This window comes from Wasmannia auropunctata, unplaced genomic scaffold (assembly GCF_000956235.1).
Source record: "Wasmannia auropunctata unplaced genomic scaffold, wasmannia.A_1.0 LD336092.1, whole genome shotgun sequence".
NCBI lineage: Eukaryota > Metazoa > Arthropoda > Insecta > Hymenoptera > Formicidae > Wasmannia > Wasmannia auropunctata.
This window is the reverse complement of record NW_012026798.1, coordinates 1,505,111-1,528,926: the sequence shown is the minus strand read 5'-3', so window position 1 is coordinate 1,528,926 and position 23,816 is coordinate 1,505,111. Positions and strand designations below refer to the sequence as shown.

General features: G+C 35.7%; 1 protein-coding gene across 3 annotated transcripts; it reads left to right on the top strand.

The window, feature by feature from the left end:
• The first annotated feature begins 577 nt into the window (after positions 1-577).
• LOC105462916 (glycerophosphocholine phosphodiesterase GPCPD1-like) lies at positions 578-23,594 on the top strand. Of its 3 annotated transcripts, none has more exons than XM_011709833.1 (15): positions 578-922; positions 10,659-10,777; positions 10,898-11,097; positions 11,476-11,645; positions 11,796-11,977; positions 12,163-12,300; positions 12,421-12,531; positions 14,226-14,379; positions 15,387-15,540; positions 15,718-15,943; positions 16,744-16,821; positions 17,887-18,042; positions 18,131-18,558; positions 18,691-18,832; positions 19,144-23,594. In XM_011709833.1, exons 2-15 carry the CDS (start codon positions 10,739-10,741, stop codon positions 19,408-19,410), a joined length of 2,445 nt encoding a protein of 814 aa, XP_011708135.1. In that variant the 5' UTR covers positions 578-922; positions 10,659-10,738; the 3' UTR covers positions 19,411-23,594. The 3 variants fall into 3 exon arrangements, with proteins under 3 accessions (XP_011708135.1, XP_011708137.1, XP_011708136.1); XM_011709834.1 differs by lacking the exon at positions 578-922 and adding an exon at positions 8,087-8,410; XM_011709835.1 differs by lacking the exon at positions 16,744-16,821 and having other exon boundaries at positions 579-922.
• The last annotated feature ends 222 nt before the right edge of the window (positions 23,595-23,816 follow it).

Sequence of the window (23,816 nt, the reverse complement as noted above, 5' to 3'; positions counted from 1 at the left end):
TTCCCTTGATAAGCGCGCCCGAGCAAGAGTCGGAAAACAAGCGCGTCGCGTCGTAAATAAGCATATTTCGAAGTGTGCATTGTAGCTGCAAAAAGAGTACAATAGAACTTATCGGTATTGCATCGCTCTAATTCCAATCTTATCGAATCGCGGAGCTCCGAAAATCGGAGCGAGAAAAGATCGAGTGCGCGATATTTTTTAGCGGAATACACACATATAGGTATAATCTAATGACGATACGCGATACGATCGCACGACGTGATACTATCCGACACCAAGATACCGAGGCATCGAGGTGGTCTTTCTTCCGACTGCAGCGGAGAACGTCAATATATCGACGTCCACCGCGGCATTCCGGGGAAGATGTCGCGGTATATTTTCGTAACACCGGAACTGTTTCGCCGATACCATTCGGTGTCCACGGTCGCGTTCTATATACATTATAGGCGGCCCTATAGGTCGGCCCGATTTATTCCTATGGATACAGACACGTAACTACAGAAATATCAACGTCGCGACCGGGTAATCGACGTGGAGGGTCAGAGGGGAAGCGGAATGCCGAGCGTACGAATGAAGCGATCGAGGAGCGAAAGCCTAGTAGCACCCGAGCGTTCGTACGCGCCGGAGCGTATAGATACACGTTCCAAGCGATCGGTAATCCGCTCTATATCTTCTTTCTTTCTTCCTTTTTTTTTTTTGCATTCGCATTCGCGATTCGCGATTTCAATTCCGGAGGACAAATCGAGAGACAAATCCGTCCGCGACTCGTTCCCGGAGGGAGGGAGGAAAAACGGACATCGGACGAACTCAACGCGACGACGGATCGAAGAGATCGGCGATGATTGATTGCAGTGTCGCAGCTTGGTGCGCAATGCAGCCTGCCGGAAGTTAGCACGTGCGCGCGGGACCGCACTTTCTGCAGGTGAGACGGAAGCTGTACAGAGATCGGATGAGGGGGAGCGGGGAGGGAGATAAATTGCATGGAGAAACTATCGATGCGCGAGAGAGAGACAATTGGGGACAATTGAGCGAAATTCAACGTATGTATTCTCGGAAGATCGAGCGCGACGATCTTGAGACGCATCTCCTTTCTCTCCGTGTATCTTTATACAAAAATTATATTGGGAAAGAGGCACGTACAAAACCGCAAAAAAAAAACAGAGTTTATTGGCGCAATTGTCACACGCTTCGGTGCGTCGTTATACGTTTCGAACAGGCAATTTTTGACGCGCTATATAAATACGAGGACGAATTTCTCGCGGTGGACTTTGAACAGTCATGAGAAAATAGCCTGCAGCTGATCGCGTTATAAACAACTTTCCCAACTGTGCGTAATCCGTCTGTCGCGATAACAGCGTATATTCCGAAATCCCCCGGCGTGTTATTCTTCTAATTACGAGATAAATACGGATATCCGTGTTGATTTCTAAATTTTTCGCTTAATATAATCAGGGATGACAGAATTAATAGATTCGAGATCTGTAATTCCATCAAGAGAATTAAAATTGTTCAAATTCGAGTTTGTATTAATATGAAATAGATATGAAAAAACACGTTTTTTTGTCTGTAATTATGTCTTAATTTTACAACTAAATATTTATCTGGATAATCATACTTTATAAATAGATATTTATTTATATTAAAGAAATAAAAATTAACAAGTATATACAGACAATTGGATTCATTTAATTAACAACTTATTTAATTCGATTAACAAAGCACAATTCAATATCGATGTGAATTGACGTTATCAGAGAGAAAAATATTCTTATATAATGCAATCGAGAAACACGGAATGATATATTATTTTAAAAATACAAGAAAATCTAAAATTAAAATCAAGAAATAAATTCTTTATCGATAAATAAATCTAATCTTGAAAATCTTGAGAAGATAAAGGATATTATCGAACGATCGGAAATACGATATTTAAATAAAAAAATAGGATTTAATTACCTCGATATTTCTTCTTTTTATCTAATTCTATCGTTTTTCTTAAATGAAAATTCGTTTCTTTCACGCTGCGAAAGAATTTGGAAGCAGCCTTGAAAAGATATTTAACTGAGCTAGAGAAAGTTTCGAACATAAATTCTATGCTGATATCTTTATATGTGCTGATATCTTTATATCGAAATACTTTTGCTTCAAAGAAAGGAAGAATGCTCTTTATAAAGCATTCTACAAAAATATTGTCAGCGTGAACGTAAAAGTTTAAACCATAGAGTTTAGACAATACGGTTGCGCTTCAAATACCGTATAAATTTTCGTCTCTCTGCCTGGAGAATTTTTCGAGATATAGTCTCTCAGACACAATGAATAATTACACAGCAAGCGTTACGGAATTAATGAATTTAAAGGATGTATTGCAAAGACTGAATGGTCGCATATTCGTTAAGCTAATAATTTATGAAAAAAAAAACTCTAAAATGAACTCCCGCTAAAGGAAACTACAATAGCCTCAGTTCAACTTTTTATTAAGTTCTTTTTGCGTGTATAATACGATCTGCAACTGTGGTATAACTTAAGATGTTATAGGTGATATCCTCCGTTCACTAAACATTTTGACCATTACGTTGTCGAAATGTCATATTAACATCTCGATAACATTAAATGTCCTGCCTCTAGAATGTTTCAGAAAAATGTTTTATTTGTAACGTTACTATACGTACAACGTAGCAATCGATTTCGCATAATGACACATTCCTGTTACGTTGCAAAAAATCTCACAAATGAAACGTTCCTTTGAACCGTCATAAAGATAGGACATTTGCTGTTGCTGAGATATTAATATATAATATTCAACAATTTCAACGTTCAACAATTATGTAATGGTCAAAATGTTTAGTGGGCGAATTCTATAAACTATATATATATATATATATATATATATATATATATATGTATTGCAAACTTTTTATGTTTTATGTACAAAAAAATAATAATTATATTATTAGTTAATGATACGAAGAGAAACTTTTTCAGACGGATATATCGTTTTGCCGTTGCAATTTCAAATTTTCAAAATTTCAAGTTTTCACTAATCGAGCCCAAAAACGGGGTAACAGTACGATTTAACGCATTAAATTGCGTATAAAAAATGCAAAAGATCTAAATCAGAAACGCATTGTGAAAGGCGTGGCACACGATGCAAAATACCGTGTAATGTTTCTGTTCGCATAAATATAACATTTTGCATCACAAAATAAAAATAATTAAAGCAGATATATCGAAAACAGATGATGCAACAGAAATTTATTTTCTTTTTTTTTTTTAATTTCTATAACGAGTTTCGCTCAAGGTATCAAAACAACCGGATATTATCGACGTCGCGAGATTTCATACCTCGCTATATAATTTGTATAAATAGCGAGTGAAGTATATAAACCGCGGAAAAGTGCCAATGTTTTTCTCGGCATTTCAACAGCGTTAAATCGGACAGAAACCCTGACAGGGGCTCTACAATATTATATACAAGCTGTTCTATGTTACACAAGCTACTCAAAATAAGAGAGAGCTTACTGACTTCAAATAGCAGATAGCAGGGGGCTCATGCTTTAATTAGAGTCTCGAGTACTTATAACTTCAACAGAGAATCTTCGCAATTGATTCTCGTGATCCATATTTTATATAATTTTTATATTGGCTTAAACAGTTCTTTTTGTTTTATTCTAAAATGTTGGTAAAGACACGTGTAAACTTTTACACTCTGTACCTCCGCGAAATTTTTTATACGTCAGATTTTTTTAACAAAAGAGAGAAAAGAAAGAAAGGGAAAAATGCAGCAAAATAATATATTCAAAAGTATTTATCTCCCGCTTTCTTTTTTACCGTGTTATTCACATTTTTGCTGTAATAAAATGATACAGAAATAATATTTTATACATGCAATGTTGTGCAAAACAAAAGCAAACATGTGATTAACTCGGCTTTTTAATTATGCCATTATATGATTATCAATGGCAAGCAAGATGTGTTAACATCTCGAAAACATGATTAACCGCTGTTTGTTCGTTGCATCGGTCGCCGACGTTCGGAGTTGCCGATATCTGACGTGTTTGTGCTGTATAACTCGTTAGTGTATAGCACTCGCGAAAAATACGATCCCGCCTGCATGTCGTGCCCACAATTAATCCGACACTTGACGTAAAGCCGATGCGCGTAACAGCACGATGGCAAATATTATTAGACGTCGCGGCATAATGCGTAAATGGTGATAAATTGTTCTTGAAAGAGCGGCCGTAATGCGCTTGATCAATCGCAATGACTCGGACACATCGCTCCGCTGCATCACTCCGTAAAAGAAAAGCGTGATGAAAATTTACGGACGTCATCGACGAATCGCCGGTGATTCGAATAAAGTTGACGCTAACAAACGCGAAAGTCATGAGGGTCTCGCAAACGCTCAGTCATGAAACTGTAAGAGCACTTCGGATATTAATATATTAAATCGGTATCCATAAAGCATATAGATCTGATAAATTAATATTCTTTGAACATCAATTGAAAGGCATTTTTGCAATATTTCTGCGTTTTCAAATTGTTCTTACATGGTATCACAGCAAAAAAGCATTTTGTGTTAAAAATTTTTTTAACCGGTCTTTGTACAAATTTTTGTGTTCAATTTTTAACACGTCTCGAGTGTTAATTTAATATAACTTAACATAATAATTGTGTTAATTGAATATTTTGTATTAAATTCAATATTCAATATTCAACATTTCTTAAAACTTATAAATAATAGAATCTATGAGTAACAACATAAAAATAATGTAAAATAATTTTAAAACGTAAATTTTAAGAATGAAATGTATGTGTTAATTTAGCATAATATAAATATTAATTTTATCGAAGAAATACATTTCCCCTTTGCTTCTAAATTCTGTCAAAATATTAAATTTGTTGTAATAAGTTTTTAAATTATTTATCTTATTTTCTAACATATTCATCCTGTAATTAAATTAATACAAAAATTTCAGACACGCATTAATGTGTTAAATTTAAAACACAAATTTTCCAAATTTTGATATAACATCTAAAAAATTTCACAAAGATAAAGTCGGAATATCTCAGACACGTGCCATTGTGTAAGAAAAATTGTTTCCACTTCTTTCTGGATTTTGCTTATCTATTTCGATATTATTTGCGAAGGAAATGTATCTAGATGTTTGCGTCTCTGTGTGTTGAAATCTAAACTTTCTAAGTGATTCCAGTGTATATATTATCACGCTAGGAATTCCAAGGGGAAACGAGCGGAGGGGGAGGCAAAGAGACCTTCCTAGAGACTTCCTGTAGAATTTCCCGGAAACGTTTCGCAGAGATGTCACATCGACCTTAACGATCCTTCGCTTCACGCCACTTTTGCCCCCCCCTCTCCACCCCTCGCTCATAATTCGATATACTATATACGCTCTTATCACGCGAACACACACGCTGCGCCACGCGGCCGCAGCTGCGATTTCATCTGCGGCATTTCGGTATACGCTTTCGATTTAGATCGGCGAAGCAAACCGCTCGCATTATACGCAAACTAATTCGCAATGTCACGCGCGTAAACGTTACGTGCGCATCACGCATGAGGAATGAAGGCTTGGTTCAACGTATTCATTGCGCTCCTATTTTATTTACATCACAAATACCGTCTGAGAGGAGGAGGTCTTACGCGACTATTGTTGCCGCCACACGCGTCGCACACGTGCGGAAATTGTTTTTCTTCCTTCAGAAAACAGAGACGTATAGGAGAACTTAAGCTTGAATTTTTCATTAAGCACTTATTTGCTAATTGTTAGGAAATTGAAGAAAAGTATAAATATTGTTTCGCACACATATATATACATAACGTTAGACGAGGACCATCTCGTCGACCGAATCTTTTTGTTTCGTAAAAGTAAAATCTTTTTTATAGATATTTTTTTCTAGCGTTTGTAGTAACGCTGCAATATGAGTGACTTATCTTTTTACATCCTGGTCTCTTAAGAAGATTGCAGAGGAAAATATTAAAAACATGTGAAACGGCCATTCAGACGCTATAAACACGTAGAACGTATTATAACTCAATTAAGGAGAACAGAAAAGTCAAAATAATATCAATTTGACGTAATATTGACGCATTTAAATGACGCAAATTCGATCAACGTTACGTCAAATTGATATTATTTGGATTTTTTTGTTCTCCTTGGCAAATATGATTATAGTTTGTAATACAATTTACAAGTCGCAATTGAAGATGTTGACGAAGGAATAATCCATTTGTGTCACATGTTTTCAATTTTCGTATACATTAATTACAATATATTAAATATGTTTGCATTTTTATCATTATAAATATTATAAAATCCAATATTATACATATATATATTGAAATTTATATACATACACACGCACACATATATACACTATATATATAATTATAATAATAAATATTTGTATTGGTATTAATTATACGGTAATATTGAAGAAAAGAATTCTGAATCCATTAAATTGATTAATTGATTAATTAATAATGAAGCAATAATATTCTCTAACATAAGATACATAAACTAATTAATATTTTGTTAAATTCTTACATTTTTAAGAACATACTGTGTCGCACTTAAAAAAAAATTTTCTAATAATGTCTCTGAAGCGTGACTGCAGTCAAAAACACGAAATAAATTTGTATAATATTACCTATTTCATATCGTCGATCGTTGTATGCCGATCACGTTTTCCTACTCAAATACGCAGCGGTTCCCCCTGCCACTTAATGCATACGGTTTTTGTAACGAATGCTTTCCTGTTTCGAACGTTAACATTAACATTCCAACCAGACTCAAATAACATCGAGAAACTTTTCGTTTCCGCAATAATCTATCTCATTCTAAGAGGTCGGCAATTATTTAAAGTGCATGACTTGAAAGGGAATCAAATGGTTTGTAAGAATATAATACGTACGGTTTAGAAAAATAATCATATATTCTGAAGATAATACAAAGCAGGCCAAAGAAACGAGAAAATTTAAATGAATGAAATATCAATTAGAAACTTTTAATTTAATCAATTTTAATTACATAAAAAAGATAAGTTAATTTGTAAATGATGTATATATATATTATATATTATGTATTACATTTTGATAAATTGAAGTTAATTAAATGAAGTTTCTAAGTTTTTACCCCACTTCTTTGGGTCACTTTTTTTTATATAATTGTTCGAATTTATTTTTATCTTGTACATTCTTTTTATTTCTTATTTAAATATATATAATATCGTTAATACTTTCCATTTCTGTTAAATATTTCGAATGTAATATATTTAAATGTTTGTTATTACTCAAACCATTAGACCATAATATATATACGTCCTTAGTAAACACAGATTATATTATAAATATTATAACTGCAGCAATATTGCAGCAACATTATATATAATATTATATTTCTACAATATATGTATATATACCTAAATGTTACAGCAACGTACATAGATTATTATACATATTCTTATATATATATATTTTTTTTTATAATAAAAATTATTCTTTGCTGGGATCATTTTCTTATAGCAATAATTTTCGACTTAAACTCCCTTGAATCGGCTTTAATTTAATTGACATTTTTAATTGTATACAATTTATGTTATTCCTAATTTAACTTTTTATGTGTAAAAATTAGATAATTCCATCTGTTAACTTTAACAAAACGGTATAATAAGTATTTATATAATTGACATGTTAATCGTCGATTAAATTAATCAGAATTTGATCACCCTCGACTCCCTCAATAGAAATGAAGATACATTAAGATAGAAATAAGCATAAAGCGGGCTCTTAATAATGATATTTTTAAATGTTCGATTCGAAATGCGAATTGCGCGGTGTGCTTCGAACGAATAATTTTTGGCGCCTAATAGGGAATTCATATGGTCTCCGATTGCAGAAATTTGCTGACTCTAGGGACTTCGGCGGACAGCAAGTTTCTTAACCTTTCGGAACAAATTTTTCTATTGGCGCCCTGAAGTCGGAAGTCGCCCTTCCCCTACAGTCCATACTCCGCACTGCTCCGCACTGCTCCCCTTCCTCTCAGTCGATAGTTTTGTCTATGAACGAGGCAGAACGAGGCCGACCGACCGAGCACGACCGAAGGTCTCTCTCCGCGCCGTCGTCGTCGTCGTCGTCTCCGCCATCGTTGCGCTGTGCATTTCCATGTCAGCGCGCCGCGCGTGCAGTGCATCGCGTTTCGTGCGGGGCGAGAGCTACGGTCGCGTCACGATTATGTCGAGTACCGTGAAGCATCCGGAACGACTGCCGCAGGCGTTCGTTAAATAACGCGAGCGGTCGAACGGCGACAAGCGGCGACGGGGTCGCGCGAGGACAGCCGAGAGACTTCTGAAAAAAAAACTGGGAGATCGCCGAGAGCCGAGGCTCCTCCACGTCGTAAGTAATAACGCGTTATCATTGTTGGAGCACTGTGTTTTCCCCGGCCGTTGTTATCACGAGGAAAAGGGAAATCCTCGTGAGACGTTCCGAGGAAAATCTCTTCGGTGAAAATAGAAATCCTTCGAGAGAGAGAGAAAGAGAGCCGCTCTCGTGGAGCAAAAACACTCGTCCGAGAGAGCGCAGGCCGTCGTTCTCTTTTTTTCACTTTGACAGCTTTCCCGTTTTGCCTCGGGGTACAAAGTACAGTTTGTTGCATCAGTGGAAACCTTCGAGCGAAAATTCGCCTCACCCGAGTTCACCGTTAGATTCTAGAGAAGGAATTCATCCAGCCTCCTGAAGTTTTACGGATAACGATAATAAATAATACGCCGTTTCGAACGCCGCTGTTCGCTTGTCACTCGCCTGAAAGTTAATATCCTCGAGCGCGCGTGTCTCTCGGGTGGAATAAAAATAAAAGAGACTAGGCGTTATTGCGAGAGAAAACGGATATGGGCACGCGTACGCGGCACCGCACGCGCTTACCACGGGCGCGTATATTTCCCTCGATCGTTAAATCGCCGCGCTTCCGCGGAGAAAGTAGCTCGCCAATCCAATTATATCGTTCTTTGTGTTCGTGTTGCGTCGTGCCGTCGCGTGCCGAGAATGTCAGGAGAGGGGAAAAACGTCGGCCTCCGTCGATCGTGGATCGCACAGGGACAAGGATGACTGTCGTCACGTCGTGCAAAAATAATCCCACGAGGCACGGCGAGCCACGTCGGCGCTGAAAAGCACTCGTTCTTTGTAGCTTGACCTTTAGTACTTCTCACCTTGCCTCTCTCTGTCTCACTCTAGCATCCAATTACATATTTATTTCTTTTTAATTATACATAAATACATACAGAAAGTATGAAAGAGAGTACGGCTACAAGGAACAGGGCTCTTAATATCAATGAGATTTTTGTCCCAGAATATCTGAGGGAATAAAATGAATTCGCAATTGCGCTGTGAGGAGGGACATTTTTAAGTCTATAATTTTCTGGCAATATTATATTTAATTTATTTATATTTAATAATATTTTGAAGATTGACAGGAGCGCGCGGGAGGTATCCGGTCATTTCGTAGATGACTCGTTCTAATAAAATTAACATATACAAACAATAAGTTAAACTTACAATTAGATCACTATGTGTGCTTTCCATTTAGCGACACAAGTATTATATTCTATCTTTGTTGTCACTAGGTATTGAAAAAAGATAAAATGACGCTTGCGTCGACTTGTGTCGCTAAATGGAAAGCATCCTATGTGAACAGATAAATAGAGAAACGTCAAATACGATCGAAACTGGATCTTGGGTTCTCTCAATATTATTCGTATGTAAATTTTTAAATACATTTTTCATCAGTTCTACGAACTGCGCGCCGATTCTCGGACCTAATTGTAACCTGAACACAGTCATAAACTGAAATAGTATGTAATGAACTGAAATGTACTGAAATTGATCGTCAATTTAGTAGTGATGCTAATAAGCATCTTAAAACATTCCAAAGAATTTTTAAAAATACATACCTGATTATATTTGAATATTTATATGGAATTCAGTCTGTTGGTCAAATAATTCATAGAACGTATGTCATTTGATCTATCAGTCAGAAAATAGGGACTGAAATATGATATAATAACTGTAGGCGGACTTGCATCATAAAATGTTTATCATTGCTTAGTCATGCACCTGATTCACTGTGGGAATCTTTAACTAAACGTTTCTCAGACTCTTCTGACAAGTATATATTTTTTTTGCTTACGCTGATATGATTGTTTTTGAGTTTTGTTTACAATATAATTTAAAGATATAATTTATTTGTATCATTATTGATATGATTTTACAGAATTATTACAGAAATGAAGCATTATATAATAATGTGTTACAGTAATATTATATCAGTATTAATCAGATTAATGAAAAAAGATATGTATTATTTTTATCTTTGTTAGATTTTTTTAACTAAATGGTTACTGCATTTTGAAAAAAAATAGTTGAATGAAGAATGTTGTAAACATTAAGTCACAAGTCATGAGTTTTATTGTATGTTATTTCCAAGTTTCAATAAATAAATTGTTGATTGTAACTGAATAAAAAGAATCATTAAAAAATTTATAATATTAACTGAACAAAATACGTAACTCATATCTTAAAATATAAAAAATGAAAGAAATGTAATTTTAAAAAAAGCACATAGTAATATGCATTGAATACATTTTTTTAGGGCGAAGAAGCAAGAAAAAAATTGAACAAGCCCCACGTGAGTTTATCATCACCGAAGTGGCGGTCGCAGAAAGTTCCGACATGAAGGAGTCTAAAAGAGACTGGATTTTTAGAGTTCAGGTAATTTTTGGTGAAATTTTTTCTTCAATCCTTTCGTGCAGATAATTCCCGAAATTTCAATTTTAAGGAAACAAAAACGAATATTTTTACCCTCATTTATCATTTGCTTTAAATCTAAAGGTACCCAACCTGGAGAAAAATGAAGTGGTCTATGTGGTTGGAAATTTACCTGAATTGGGTGCCTGGAATCACAATCAGGCCATCCAAATGTCGCAGGAACATAGCAGTCGGAGGGAATCTCCTATACTGTTAGATAACAACAGTAGCGGGGAATTCTATGGCGAAGATGGAGATAATGCAGCTGATGGTATCTTTGAAGAGTAAGTATACAAAAGAAATAGTATCTCAATTGTGAAGTTTGAAAGCTTAAAAATATCTTCATTCTTTTTTTTTATTTTCTTCGTCTCTTTACGTACAGAAAAATTTATATTGGGCGTCCTATATATTAATTATATCAATTGGTCAAAACAATAAAAAAATTTATATTTGTATTAAATTCTATTAATAGCTTAGAAAACAACTGATTTTATTTAATAATTTGAAAGCGATAAAAGAGAAATGTATATGTAATAAATGGCAATTATTTATATTTGTACTTTTACAAATATTTGCTTAAAGACAAAACGTTTGTCTCTTTTTTTTAAGCTATAAAGACATATGCTTATTACATTATGTATTACACTGCAAATATATTCCAGTGACGGGCGAATATTCTCGCAGAAGGTTGCACTTCCCATCGACGCAAATATCGAGTTTCGATATTTTGTAGCTGTCATCTGCCAATCGAACGGCACTAAAAACTCAGCCAAAACTCTGATTATCCGCAGATGGGAAACTCATATGACACCACGATTAATTAAAAAAAATAGTACATATCTATCCATTATATTTTTGTATGATTAAAGCCGATGTAGTTGTATCAAGCAATATGCAGGAGAATAAATTAACAGAGCATATAATACTTAAAAATATAAATCAAATGTAAACTATGTGTGTAATCAAACAATCTATTTTGCAGCACCAAGCAATTTTGACAATGACAACACATTGCCAGATCCCGACAAATTTGGCTATCACAATAATTACCACAAAATCGAACGAGGTTGGCTGACAGATGAAACTGTGATACAATTTAAACTTTTTAACAATCCTACTAAACTGTGGAAGAATCGGCTGCAAAATAAACAAGTTCATATTAAGGTATTGTTCTTGTGCTGTTTAGTATTTCTACTTTTAAAGAATTTTTACGTTTTAATATTGAAAGAAAAAATTTATGAACTGTTTATTTTGAAAAACTAATAAATACATTAAAACAGAGATATTATGTTAAACCTTTTTATAAAATATTTTCAAAGCAGATAACTGACACTTTACTTATGTTACAGATGACACCTATAAATCTAGTTAGGCATAATTCTTTAGAACTGCAACAGTTTGGAGGCGACTGTATAGACGATAGTCTTTCTATGGATACACAAGATATTGTTGATCAACCCGCCTTTACCAGTATTACAGAAATTGCTGTAGGTGTTAATTTTAAATATTTTTTTTTACTACAGAAATTGCTACAGGTGTTGATTTTAAATATTTTACTACATTATTATCACAAGTTATGTCGAACAACGCCTCACGTGTATTTTCAGGTGATGAATGATGAAGAGGCTAGATTCACGTTCCAGGAGCAATTCGGCCGCCCTTACAATGAAGACGAGTTTTTAATCTTCAATGTTGCCGTTCGGTATCCTGAAACAATCGTAAGTTTCCATGTAGATAGTCTCTCGACACACGGCATCATGTATACACTATTATGTGAAAGCTGGGATTTATTGCTTGCATTGCTTGCGATTTTGGTACACTTTCGAATGCGATCTTTTTTTTGTTCTTCATATCAATTTGTAGTTTCATGCGTCCAGAGATATCACATCCATTTTTCCGATATTGCCGCAATATGATATATCTCGATTCTACGACGAAAAATCAAATTTTACACCGACGTTCCCCTTATTTGACCTTTCACAAAATTACTTAGGCGCGCTCAAATTTTCGAGGGAACTCGTGCGACATGACTGGAAAAAACGAGAAAGTCGTTGGCATGGCAGAGCAATAAATTACTGGTTAGCGATGTGATTCACAAAACGAGCTGAGCACACTAAGAAAGAATACGCATTGACCATATCATGTGAGTTTTCAGTAGACCACGAGTAGGCCGGCCACGTCTCCTCGCGCGACTTGTTCAAATTACTTGGTAAACGATAATTAAACTTGTCCAGCAGCTATCTCCCTCCTCGGAAATGCCAGCAGCGACGTGATCGCGTGGTGTCCGGTCCCGAGGAATACGAAGACGACCTGTTCAACTTGTACAAAAGCAAGACCTCCGGTGCAAATGATGATGCTAACTTGCAATCTGATGTTTCGATGCTAAGCATCGTCTACCACTTTACATCTGTGTCACATGACATCACACAGAGATATGATGGTTTTGATTGTCGTTTCACCTTACCAGACCCATCCTTCGGTACGCCTCTCGTAAATCGTCTCGCGATTGCTTTTCGTTTCATCTTTAAAAAAAAAAAAGCATGCATTGATCGACTAATGTGTACACCAAGTAGTTGCACTCAATTGGAATTTCAGATAGAGATCGAGCCTTGTTTTCGTTACATTTTTATGCCCGTTGTTTTTCGATTTACGCGAGTCGCAGCCGTTCCGTAAACTCCTAAAAATGTTGCGATATCAACGCTATCACATCTCATATCCATCTGTGTGCGTCGAAAATGGTGAGATTCCCATCACTCCTATATCCTTTTAGTATACTACTAATATTTTCTAGCTCTGATCGACTTCTTCTGTACCGTACGTGTCACCGCTGTCCGGCCAATGCCAGAATCTATGCTGTCAGAATCGTCTGAATATGAATTGCAAACGTTGCTGACTTGCTCTTTCTAATCTCTTTTTATCTCTACATTTCGCTCTGTCGAAATTTAACATTGAACTGATCTCGGCAGGTGTTGCGGAATACGCGTCACACCAGGCAGTGTACAACGTTTAGCAATTATTGATCCGATTCATTGCTAGATTACCAGAAATTTGTTGCTCTTGCCTACCAACGATTCAAAATTTCTACGCCGGAAGCTTCGGGCAACTTTTAGTTTACGTAATTGGATGTATGCTGAAGGAATATTTCGTGTGCTAATGTCTATATCTTGCCGAACGAATTTTCGAAACAATATAAATCGTCTGTTATGGCAAAGAAAGAAACAAAATTCTTTGAAACAAAAGACTAAAATTATTATTTGCTCTTATTTTGCCTGTCCTTAATTAAAGAACGTGATCGAATATTGAAGCAAGCACGAAAAATGGATGAGCTAAAATTGTATTGAAAGAAACATATTGGTGTTGTTCAAAGTGTTAGGGTCTTTTCGATGAAGCACTAAGTAGACTGTTTTTCCAGGGGTACTTAGTGGACTACTACGTGTACAGCTCAAGGTGTTTCCCAGGAGAACCGCCAAATCACATTGGTTTCAGCTACATCTTGCCGTGTGCTTTGCAACCTAGCGTTGGACTTCTCACCATACCAATTACTAGTACAAAACATAGACCCATTGGTAAGTAAAAAAATACTGTAACAAATATAAAATGAAGATATTTTTATTTCATTATTACAAATTAAACATTTAATATCACTGTGTGGCTTAAAGAATGATTTCTTGAGTACGTATCATATTTAGACTTTATTCTGTTTAAACTATATAACATAGTATAATATATAAACTGTAACTATGACATTGATTGTTGATTCCGTTAAAAATTTATCAGAAAGCTAAACGATTTAAGGCTCCTGATTAATTATCTCGGCCATATTGAAATCGTGATGACGCAAGAAATGACACGTAAAAGTTTCTTGCATGCCATTTTTTAATAAAAAGAATTTTGATGAAATAAAAAATAGGGTCGCTTTAAAAAACTTATAAAAATGGATGGAAACTATTCTTCCCCTCTGGCAGTCAGTAAAAATCACGTCGTAAAAGGCACGTGAAATGAAGCATGTTCAGGCAAGAAAACACGATTTGACAACTGTTAAAAGAAATGATAAATATACTTTTACGTATAAAATTCAAAGATAGTATTATTTTTCATACTTTTTTACGAATTTGATAAGTACGAGACAAATCACATTTTTATCATTAAGCATACAACGAAATGGCATTCAAGAAAATATTTTGTTGTCAACATTTTTCACAGCAAAGTCCATTCTGCAATATGTCATACCGATACTGAAAGCAATAAGAATCGATTAATCACAGTCTAATATTCTCTTGACATTCGACTGTAAATTGATCAATTCTTACTCCTTACGATACCGGCATACAATATATTGCAGAATTCTTACGACTTATGACTTATGACATCGACATATGACATATTGTAGAACAGGCCTTAGTACGATGAACAAGGTTTTAATTCCTATCGCGATATAATGTCACCACCACCAATGTGGCGTTCTTGACTGAGTAATCAGGAGCCTTGAAGTCAATTAATTGATTTTAATTTACATTGTGAACAATAGTAATCTATTCTATTGTTCCATCCGCAATAAGCTCTTATATTACAGGCCAATTGACAGTGGAATATGTCGTCATAAAACCAATACCGGATCATCCATGGGATATGAGCATCTCATACGCGAAGCGTTGGGAGCAGCGTTGGTCAGGCTTAGACGTAGGACACAGAGGCCTTGGCACATCTTTCAAATTCGAAACGAAGAAGTGAGTTGATTTGTATCTAAATTTTTAATAATCTTTATAATAATCTTTTAATAATTTTTTAAATTTTAATAATTTCTTTAATCTTTTAATAATTTTTTATAATTTTTTCTTATAATCTTGACAATTTTTTTTTAAGATGTGCTATATATTCCCAATTTGGGATTAAAATTCTTATAGCTGTGCTAACGTGCGCGAGAACACAGTCGCATCGTTGAAGACCGCGTCGCATCACGGTGCGGACATGGTCGAGTTCGATGTCCAACTGTCGAAGGATCTTATACCTGTGATCTATCACGACTTTTACGTATCCATCTCGATGAAGCGTAAGAAGCAGATTGAAGCTATGGACATGCTGGAGATACCCGTGAAGGATCTTACATTAGAACAACTTCATTTACTCAAGGTATTAATTAGTTATGACTTTTGATATCTCTTGTGCATACATTTTCATTTCTTGCATTTTTAAACGTATTTTTATATACACTTGTTTTTTTACATTTATATTATATTATGATTATATTTTAACAACATATATTAACTTTGTTGATAATTAGTATATGATTACAATTCATGTCTAACAATTCACACAGTCTTGAATGTACATATGTATGTTTTATTCTGTTTTATTACACTTTTATAATACGAACTAATATTTATTGAAAATGATGACTGTATGTTAAATTATGTTTAGAGATTAATATTGTACTCTTGGGATATACGATTATTTAAGCCGATGGAAGAACGTATTGAAAACATGTATTTATCTATCTTATTTAAAAAAAACCGGTACAAAACAAAAAAATGTTGAATGTATGTTGAAGATTATATTTATTGTATTTTAGATTACATATATATTTAACATTATACTTATGCAATTATTGAATCTTTGAATTCTTAAAAAAGATTATATTTTTCATTAATCACGATTTTCCGCTGGCTTAATTAACAAATGCATCCATTAGTTGGTCATGTAACACTAGTTGAATGACGATGGGAAACATCTCTACGGGAATGCTTTGTGTTTCAATGTTTGCTTTTTATATGTTAATTAATAGAGGAAAAGTAAATTACTACTTCGTCTTAATAAAAGAAAAGTAGATTACTACGCAGGAGTATGTCGTACGTAAACGTTCATCAGTTCACACACCACATTCAAGAAATGACATGCTCTTTCGTATTTGTCTATTTTTTAATATTCAACAGGATTATTGTTACCCGAGGGACTCGTTGGGTAAGGTGCTCTATTTCGTTGATAAAGCTGAGCAGGGGGTTAACAGACTGGTGAGCTTTTATATCGCTTGCGCCGGCCTAATTCGTCACTCAAAATGTATAACCAAAATGTATTCATTCGACTTGCATGCTTTTTCCAAAAGCTATTCAAGCAATCAAATTCATCAATATCTCAAGTGCACAACTATTGCTATTATGAAGAATAATAGTCTTTCTCAATATGCCAGGTTGTGCTTTTCTTAGAAGCTATAAAAATTGAATGTTTATCTATAAATTTATCTCTCGCGCTTTCTCTTTTTCTCCAAACATGAATTTTGATAATAAAATTTGCTAGCAGATTTACAACTAAAAAACGGCTTTAAATTAATATAACTTATACTTGCGAGAATTACGTGACTCTTGATAGCAGAACTTCCTGATAAACAGATTATAACTGAGTGCCGCGATTAGTTTGACATTTTCAGAGTTTTATTCAGAGTCGCAAATTACTTCTGAAAACAAAATTATTTGATGAACATTCAGTCTGATAGCTTATAGCAAGTGATAAGAGTATTTAATGTAAAATCATTACGCAAACGCAAAATACGGCTAAAGTAACATTCATGAAGTGGCTTCTAATATTTCTAGATATTCTGTATTCGTAATAAAATTGTCAATCACCAGTTTCACCCCCTATGACTACATACAAATGCTCACACTTTAAATTAAATCCCTCATTCAGAGTGCGAGGGATTTCAAGACTGAGTTGATACGAGAAAAAAAATTAATAAGCAAATTAAAAATATATTTTCAAACGTTATAAAAAAAAGCAAAAAGATGTAATAATATATTTTTTTCTTATACTTGTCCTCCGGCAGCTCAGTTTTCCAAAAATGTTTCCGAAATGCACATCTTGTACAATTTCGTCGATAATAGCATGCGATAATAATATTTGATGTATGTCACGAACGGCACGAAATTACAAGATGTATTTGCATAAAGCCAGTACGGTTGTTTTGTCTTGCTTTCAACATTCATTATGTCAACGACAATATGAGCTACACTTTGTCGACTCTTGTCAATTAAATGAATGCCATGCGTGATACGTGTATTTTATTAGCGAGCTTTTTCTTTCAGGTCTATCACGTGGCCGAAGGCCGCGAGAAGAATCCGAGATTCTTCGACGAGGATTTGGAAGATCATCAACCCTTTCCTACGCTGCAAACGGTGCTGCAAGAGCTGGAGCAACATGTTGGTTGCAATATCGAAATTAAATGGACCATGCAATTGAAGGTGAGAGGTGTTTTTAATAATATTTTTTTATTAGCCTTTCTAATAACAATTAATATAATTGAGTTTATTTTTTCGTTCTTGTCACCAGGACGGCACGTTCGAACTCAATCATCCCTTCGATCTCAACATGTATCTAGATATTATTCTGAAGGTGGTATTAGAATACGGAGGTGACCGGAAAATCGTGTTTTCTTCGTTCAACCCGGATATCTGCGCAATGATCCGTCTCAAACAGAACAAGTATCCAGTGGTATTTCTAACGCAAGGCATTACGTCGAAGTATCCGACTTATCACGACCCGAGATGCCAAACGGTACCGATGGCCATGAGACACGCATTAGCCGCGGATATCCTAGGAATTAACGTCCATACCGAAGACATACTTCGGGATCCGTCTCAAGTCAAGTTAGTCAAGGACGCGGGATTAATTATCTTCTGCTGGGGCGACGATAACAATGATAAGGATACCATCAAATATCTGAAGAAACTCGGCTTGCATGCGGTTATATACGATAAGTAAGTAATGCGACGTAAATAAAGATGCAATTTAAACGTCAATAATTAAGCTTGCAGATATTGAGATAATAATTGTCTCACTTGAGAAATCCTCGTGCGCATATATTTTACGTTTTGAATGTTGCTTTTCAGAATCGATGAATATAATGCGAAAGAAGTGAAGGAGAGTATATTCTTAGTGGACGCTAGAGAAAGTCAGAAAGAGCTGATAGCCTTGGCACACTGCAGTCAAACACCACAAACACAAATCTCCACTCCCCTCAATACAGATAAGGTAATTCTCTTTAGATTAATACGTAACATACATAAAAATATCTAAAGTATATGCAAGTCCTCAGTAACTTTAAAAATAATTTAAACAATCTGCAAGTATTACATATTTTTTATATGTATCTTTTTATATATAATTTTATTTTATTTTAAAATTTATTATTAAATCTAAAATTAGTATCTTTGAAAAGACATATTTTCTTCGAAATATACATTAATTTTTTATGGTTGAACTAGTATATGATTGAATCTGAATGTATAATGAAATTTTCACTCCGAAAATATGAAGTATAAATTCGAATATCGTTGATTTAGGATTATTACTCGAACCGACCATCAACGACCACATCGTTCTTGAAGAACAATATTGCCGGCGACATGTATTCCGTACCAAACATGAAGTTGCCGACCAACTGCGAGGAGAGCATAGAGATTAATGAGATAACTAAGGATTTCAGTGCCTGCGCGAACAGTTTCGGTCATTCGGTAAAACCAAACGGCGTCTCGGGCGTGATGTGTGGACAACCGGCTCCTCTATCTGAGTTTTATGGGGAAGACGAGGCGGCAAAGGATTGCCTTTGATGCTTTTCATTTAAAAAGCCATTCTTCTCGTGGTTTTGATGGCGAACTAAGAGGATCACCAAGAAGAAGAATTCTACGCCATGCGACGACAGGGAGATAACTTTTTTGTAATTTATAATAACGCTGTAGTTGATAGGCCGAAATATTACCGATGATTCGTTCTGTACTTTGTAACGCTCTTATACGGATCGTTATGCAGATTACGGTATAAAAAATAACCCGGAATCAAAACGATCAATGTTATTCTGAGATTTGCCAAAGGACTCATTATCTGCATTCAATATTTAGCTTTAGATATAACTATACGATATAGCCTATTGTGTGACTGTGTTCTGCACTTAAAAAAAAAACACTCAGACTAGCCATGTCTAATAATAACAATAAAACTTGCAGAGATTTCGATAAGTTCTACTTGCAAATCACAGGATAACATTGATTATTAAATTTTAAATTATCGATATAACATGTGATGTGCGAAGAAAGATTATCCGATTTACTCTTCATATTTTTCCAATCGGTATATTTTTTCGGGCGTTATACAAAAAGTGTGTCGGAAAAAGTGTAGCCGGATACTGTTAAAGAAATTGGGATGTTTTGATTGTTGAAATCGATTCTTCTTCAATGAAAAAATTATTTGGAGATTCCGAATACATTATTCAATTAAGTAGATTAATCTGTAATCTGATATATTTGAGCTCTTTTCCAAACTTTATTCGATATCAGTAATTTTTAATCTAAATGTTAAGGATCTAAAAATTCGAAAAGTCCAAGCTTTAAAGAAGCTAGACACGCAAAGATTTAAATGTTCTAGTTTCTATACGTCCAAGCATTAAAGTCTAAGTATTTAAGAATGTAGGTATGTAAAGATCTAGGAATCCATAGATCTAATTCATTCGTTGATCTAACGATTTTCAACAATCTGAATACCTAAAAAAAAAAATGGAATTTTAAGAATATAGTTTCTCACTTACCCTGCGTTCGCTTTGACGTTTGCAGCGCTCTTGAAATCATTTCATCCTTGTTTATCACATCAATTTTTCAACAAGGACGAATAATGCTTTTACGAGCGCTATGAGCTTCAAACTGTACGCAGAATTAGATTATTTGCTGTTGCTAGATTATTTATTCCTCGTGAAAAAAAATTAAAAACGGGTTGTTCAATCCATTAGCTACCGGCATACAACTGTTTCCACGCACTCCATACGTGCACCTTAGCAATTTTTAACGAGGACCTTCTCGGTGTGCTAGTGAATCCTGCGCAGAATGTAGAAAACGATTCTAACTCCCGCGAGTCGGCGCGGGAGTTATGTTTTTAGTACAAATATCTTCAGGTATATATGTCTTTATTTATAATCAGGAAGAAAACAATTCTCTCTCTCTGCTTTCGTATCTCTTCCGCTATCGATTCGGATGATTATAATACGCGAATACGAGGGGAAAAAAAAGTACAGAAAAAAGATGAAAGAGGAAGAGTGAGTAACGTTTGCTCGTTACTCGGATTGCTAGTAAACTAATGCCATTAGTTGATACGATTTTTTACGTGCTGTCGAAAGAAAAAAAATCGCGCCGAATGCTCGAGAGAGCGAATGATCGCGTCGCACCTCGAATTGCCTTTTTCGACAGCTGTAACTCGAGTTTTAATAAGACCCGTAAGGCAAACTAGTTTTTCGTAGTCATCATAGGAAGGTACTTCATGTTCATTTATTTAACGTCATCACATTCAACGCGTAAGAATTCTCGTGACTATTCGACTGGCGCGAACGTATAATCGAGGAAAATAAAGATGAATTACGAAAGGAGTACGCACACACATCTCGTTCTTTTTTTTCCATTTTTTTTTTGTTTCGTCACAATTTCAGACACTAACGGAGTCAGTGCGTAGTTTTGCTCATTCTGAGTAGTATCTTAATGATAACGCTGCGATTAATTTGCAGTCTCTTCGTGGTGTACGCTCGAGACGAGACGGGAAGCCTGGTGTGTTCAGAGATCGACCGAGATTCGCCCGAGGAACTTGCCATACTTCGGAAATACTCCAAATACCTTTTTTCGAATGTGGAAAGCTCTGTGGAGCAACGCGCGGTCGGTCTCTCGCCGTTTCGAGCGTACCAAGTGCGATCGGAGGGCGTCGAACACGAGAAGCATCATTCGCTTTCTATTATAGCAAAAAAACATTTTCTCCCGAACGCCATGTGTTCCTTCGAGAGGAAAGTTGACCCTTCAACCGATAGCTTTGTCCATCCATAGCTTATTAGTGGCATGAACGAGCCGAGCTCGTCGCACCGTCCGCTTCGACTTTTTGATATCACGATTAACTCGCGTTTCTTTTCATTGAAGACACACCTTCGCCGCGGATAAATGGGGAGCCAACACTTTGCGCTCGAAAACGCGCGATGCTCTTGTCAACAACGGCACGATCGGTCAGACCTTAATTTGAGAAAAACATTTGTCCGTCGACGCCGACTGAAAGATTTGCCATCTCGACACTTCCAGATTGATTTATTGATGAGAAAATAGAAATAAAATCGCAAGATTATCCAACAAATTATTGGACAGCGAAATTGAGAATTATATTATCACGCTTGCACGGTGCGATTAAAGGAAATAAATTAACCGAGGGACCTAGATAAGACAAATATAAGCAGCAGCTTTGCGCCACTGATCTCGCGTGAATGATGGGGTGCGGGTTTTCCTGGGGATACATTATATATTAGAAATACTAATTATTGCTATTATTATTATAAGTATAATAACACCGTATTAGCATTGTCTCTCATAGTGCGTCGATTACTGTTATAATAATTTAATAATAACACCTATTGTTAAAGATTATACACTACACGATAACGTAATGCTGTTATATCATTATTAATGTAGACGAGAGACACGGGATGATAGAAACCGGGTTGACGCTTCGCAGCGCAAAGGGTTGATCTACCGGCTGAAGGGTTGAAGGAAAAAACGGACGTGCAGCGCGGCACGCCGTTGAGCGTCTTTGTAAAATTTTTTCACGGGGAGGGTAACGTGCTGCGTACCGCATTGTGGTAGCAAACAAAAAACAAAGAAGCTGTGACAGGCTGACAGAGCGATTGTATCAATCGTCGAGACTCTATGCAGTACATTTGTTAAAGGCGATTCCGAGGAAAATACGCGATACGTTACTTCGAGATCCACGCCGCTGCGCAATGCGAAGGAGTGGATACATATCTGTTCTCTTTATATCTTTTCTTTTTTTTCTCCAGTCGCCCTGCCACCGAGGCCGAGCGTTACCCTTTAGGTTTTTAAACCCTTTGCGTCCAACGCAACTGGCGACTATAGATGCGCGGATGCGCATTCCCCCTTGCCGAGCAAGCTCCAAAATGACGCGATTTAAAGACTCCGACAAATCGAACGGCTGACAATGCGGAACGCTGATCAAATCGGGGAAATCACCGCAGGCTTTCTTATCGACGATAATTATTTTTTTATAGAAACGGCGAGTACTGTATTAATAATTAGCATTAATAAGCGTGTAAGTGGGACGATGGGCGGCTTGAGGAGGGACTCGGAGCTTAAATGTCATCGAGATTCGAGTGCAGCGTGTATTCCGAGATAACGGCATAAAAATCGCGATTTTACGTGCGTCGGGAATTTGTAATTAATACAGGATCGAGTTTAGAGAAAATTTATATGCGCGCGTTTTACAAGAGCTAAGTGTAAAAATTTGTTATATATTATGTAGGAACTTGCCGTTCCAGTTTGATTTTTTTTATTTTTAATGACTTATTGTACTTCTTGTGATAAGTGTATATAGATTTCATCCCGAATGAGAGAAGAATCTAAAGCCGACGCCCCGAGTTGAAATTGAAATACTCAAAAGCAACCTTTTCTCATTTTCCTATCTATTGTATATTAACATATCAGTATACATGCGTGTATATTAGAAGTGAACGATTCGTTTCTCCGTCTGTTTAAGTTCTGAGTAACTCCGTGCGTCAGTAAGCGAACTTTAGAGAAGTTTTGCGAACTTAATGTTGTTTCGGTCTTCGAGCCGTTTTAATCGATAAACTCTCGAGCATATAGTTAAGATTTCTAACGATTGTCTATCCCCACTTCTTTCCTCGTTTATGTTACACGACACAACGATCGAGAAGAGTTGAAGTAATTTATTCTTGCCGAGATAATAAAACATTTGTATTGTCAGAATACTCCTGTCTTCTGTCGATAATTATGTGAATAATACTGATCCCAACTCCCTGCTTGCGCGTAAATGTATTAAGAGCCTTGTGGCGATAACGGGTTTATTATTCAACCCCTTATATACATTTCATTCACAATTCTCCAATCCTTCAACTCTCCAATCGACCTCTCACAAAATCAAAGTACATAAATTGAGAATCCAATTCAGCTAACTCGCGTAATAATCGATC

Excerpts from the sequence above, each read along its gene's own strand:
- LOC105462916 (XM_011709833.1), top strand. The coding sequence starts at position 10,739 with ATGAAGGAGTCTAAAAGAGACTGGATTTTTAGAGTTCAG. Across the intron at positions 10,778-10,897 it reads ACTGGATTTTTAGAGTTCAG|GTACCCAACCTGGAGAAAAA; the intron begins GTAATTTTTGGT and ends TTAAATCTAAAG. Across the intron at positions 15,944-16,743 it reads AACAACTTCATTTACTCAAG|GATTATTGTTACCCGAGGGA; the intron begins GTATTAATTAGT and ends AATATTCAACAG.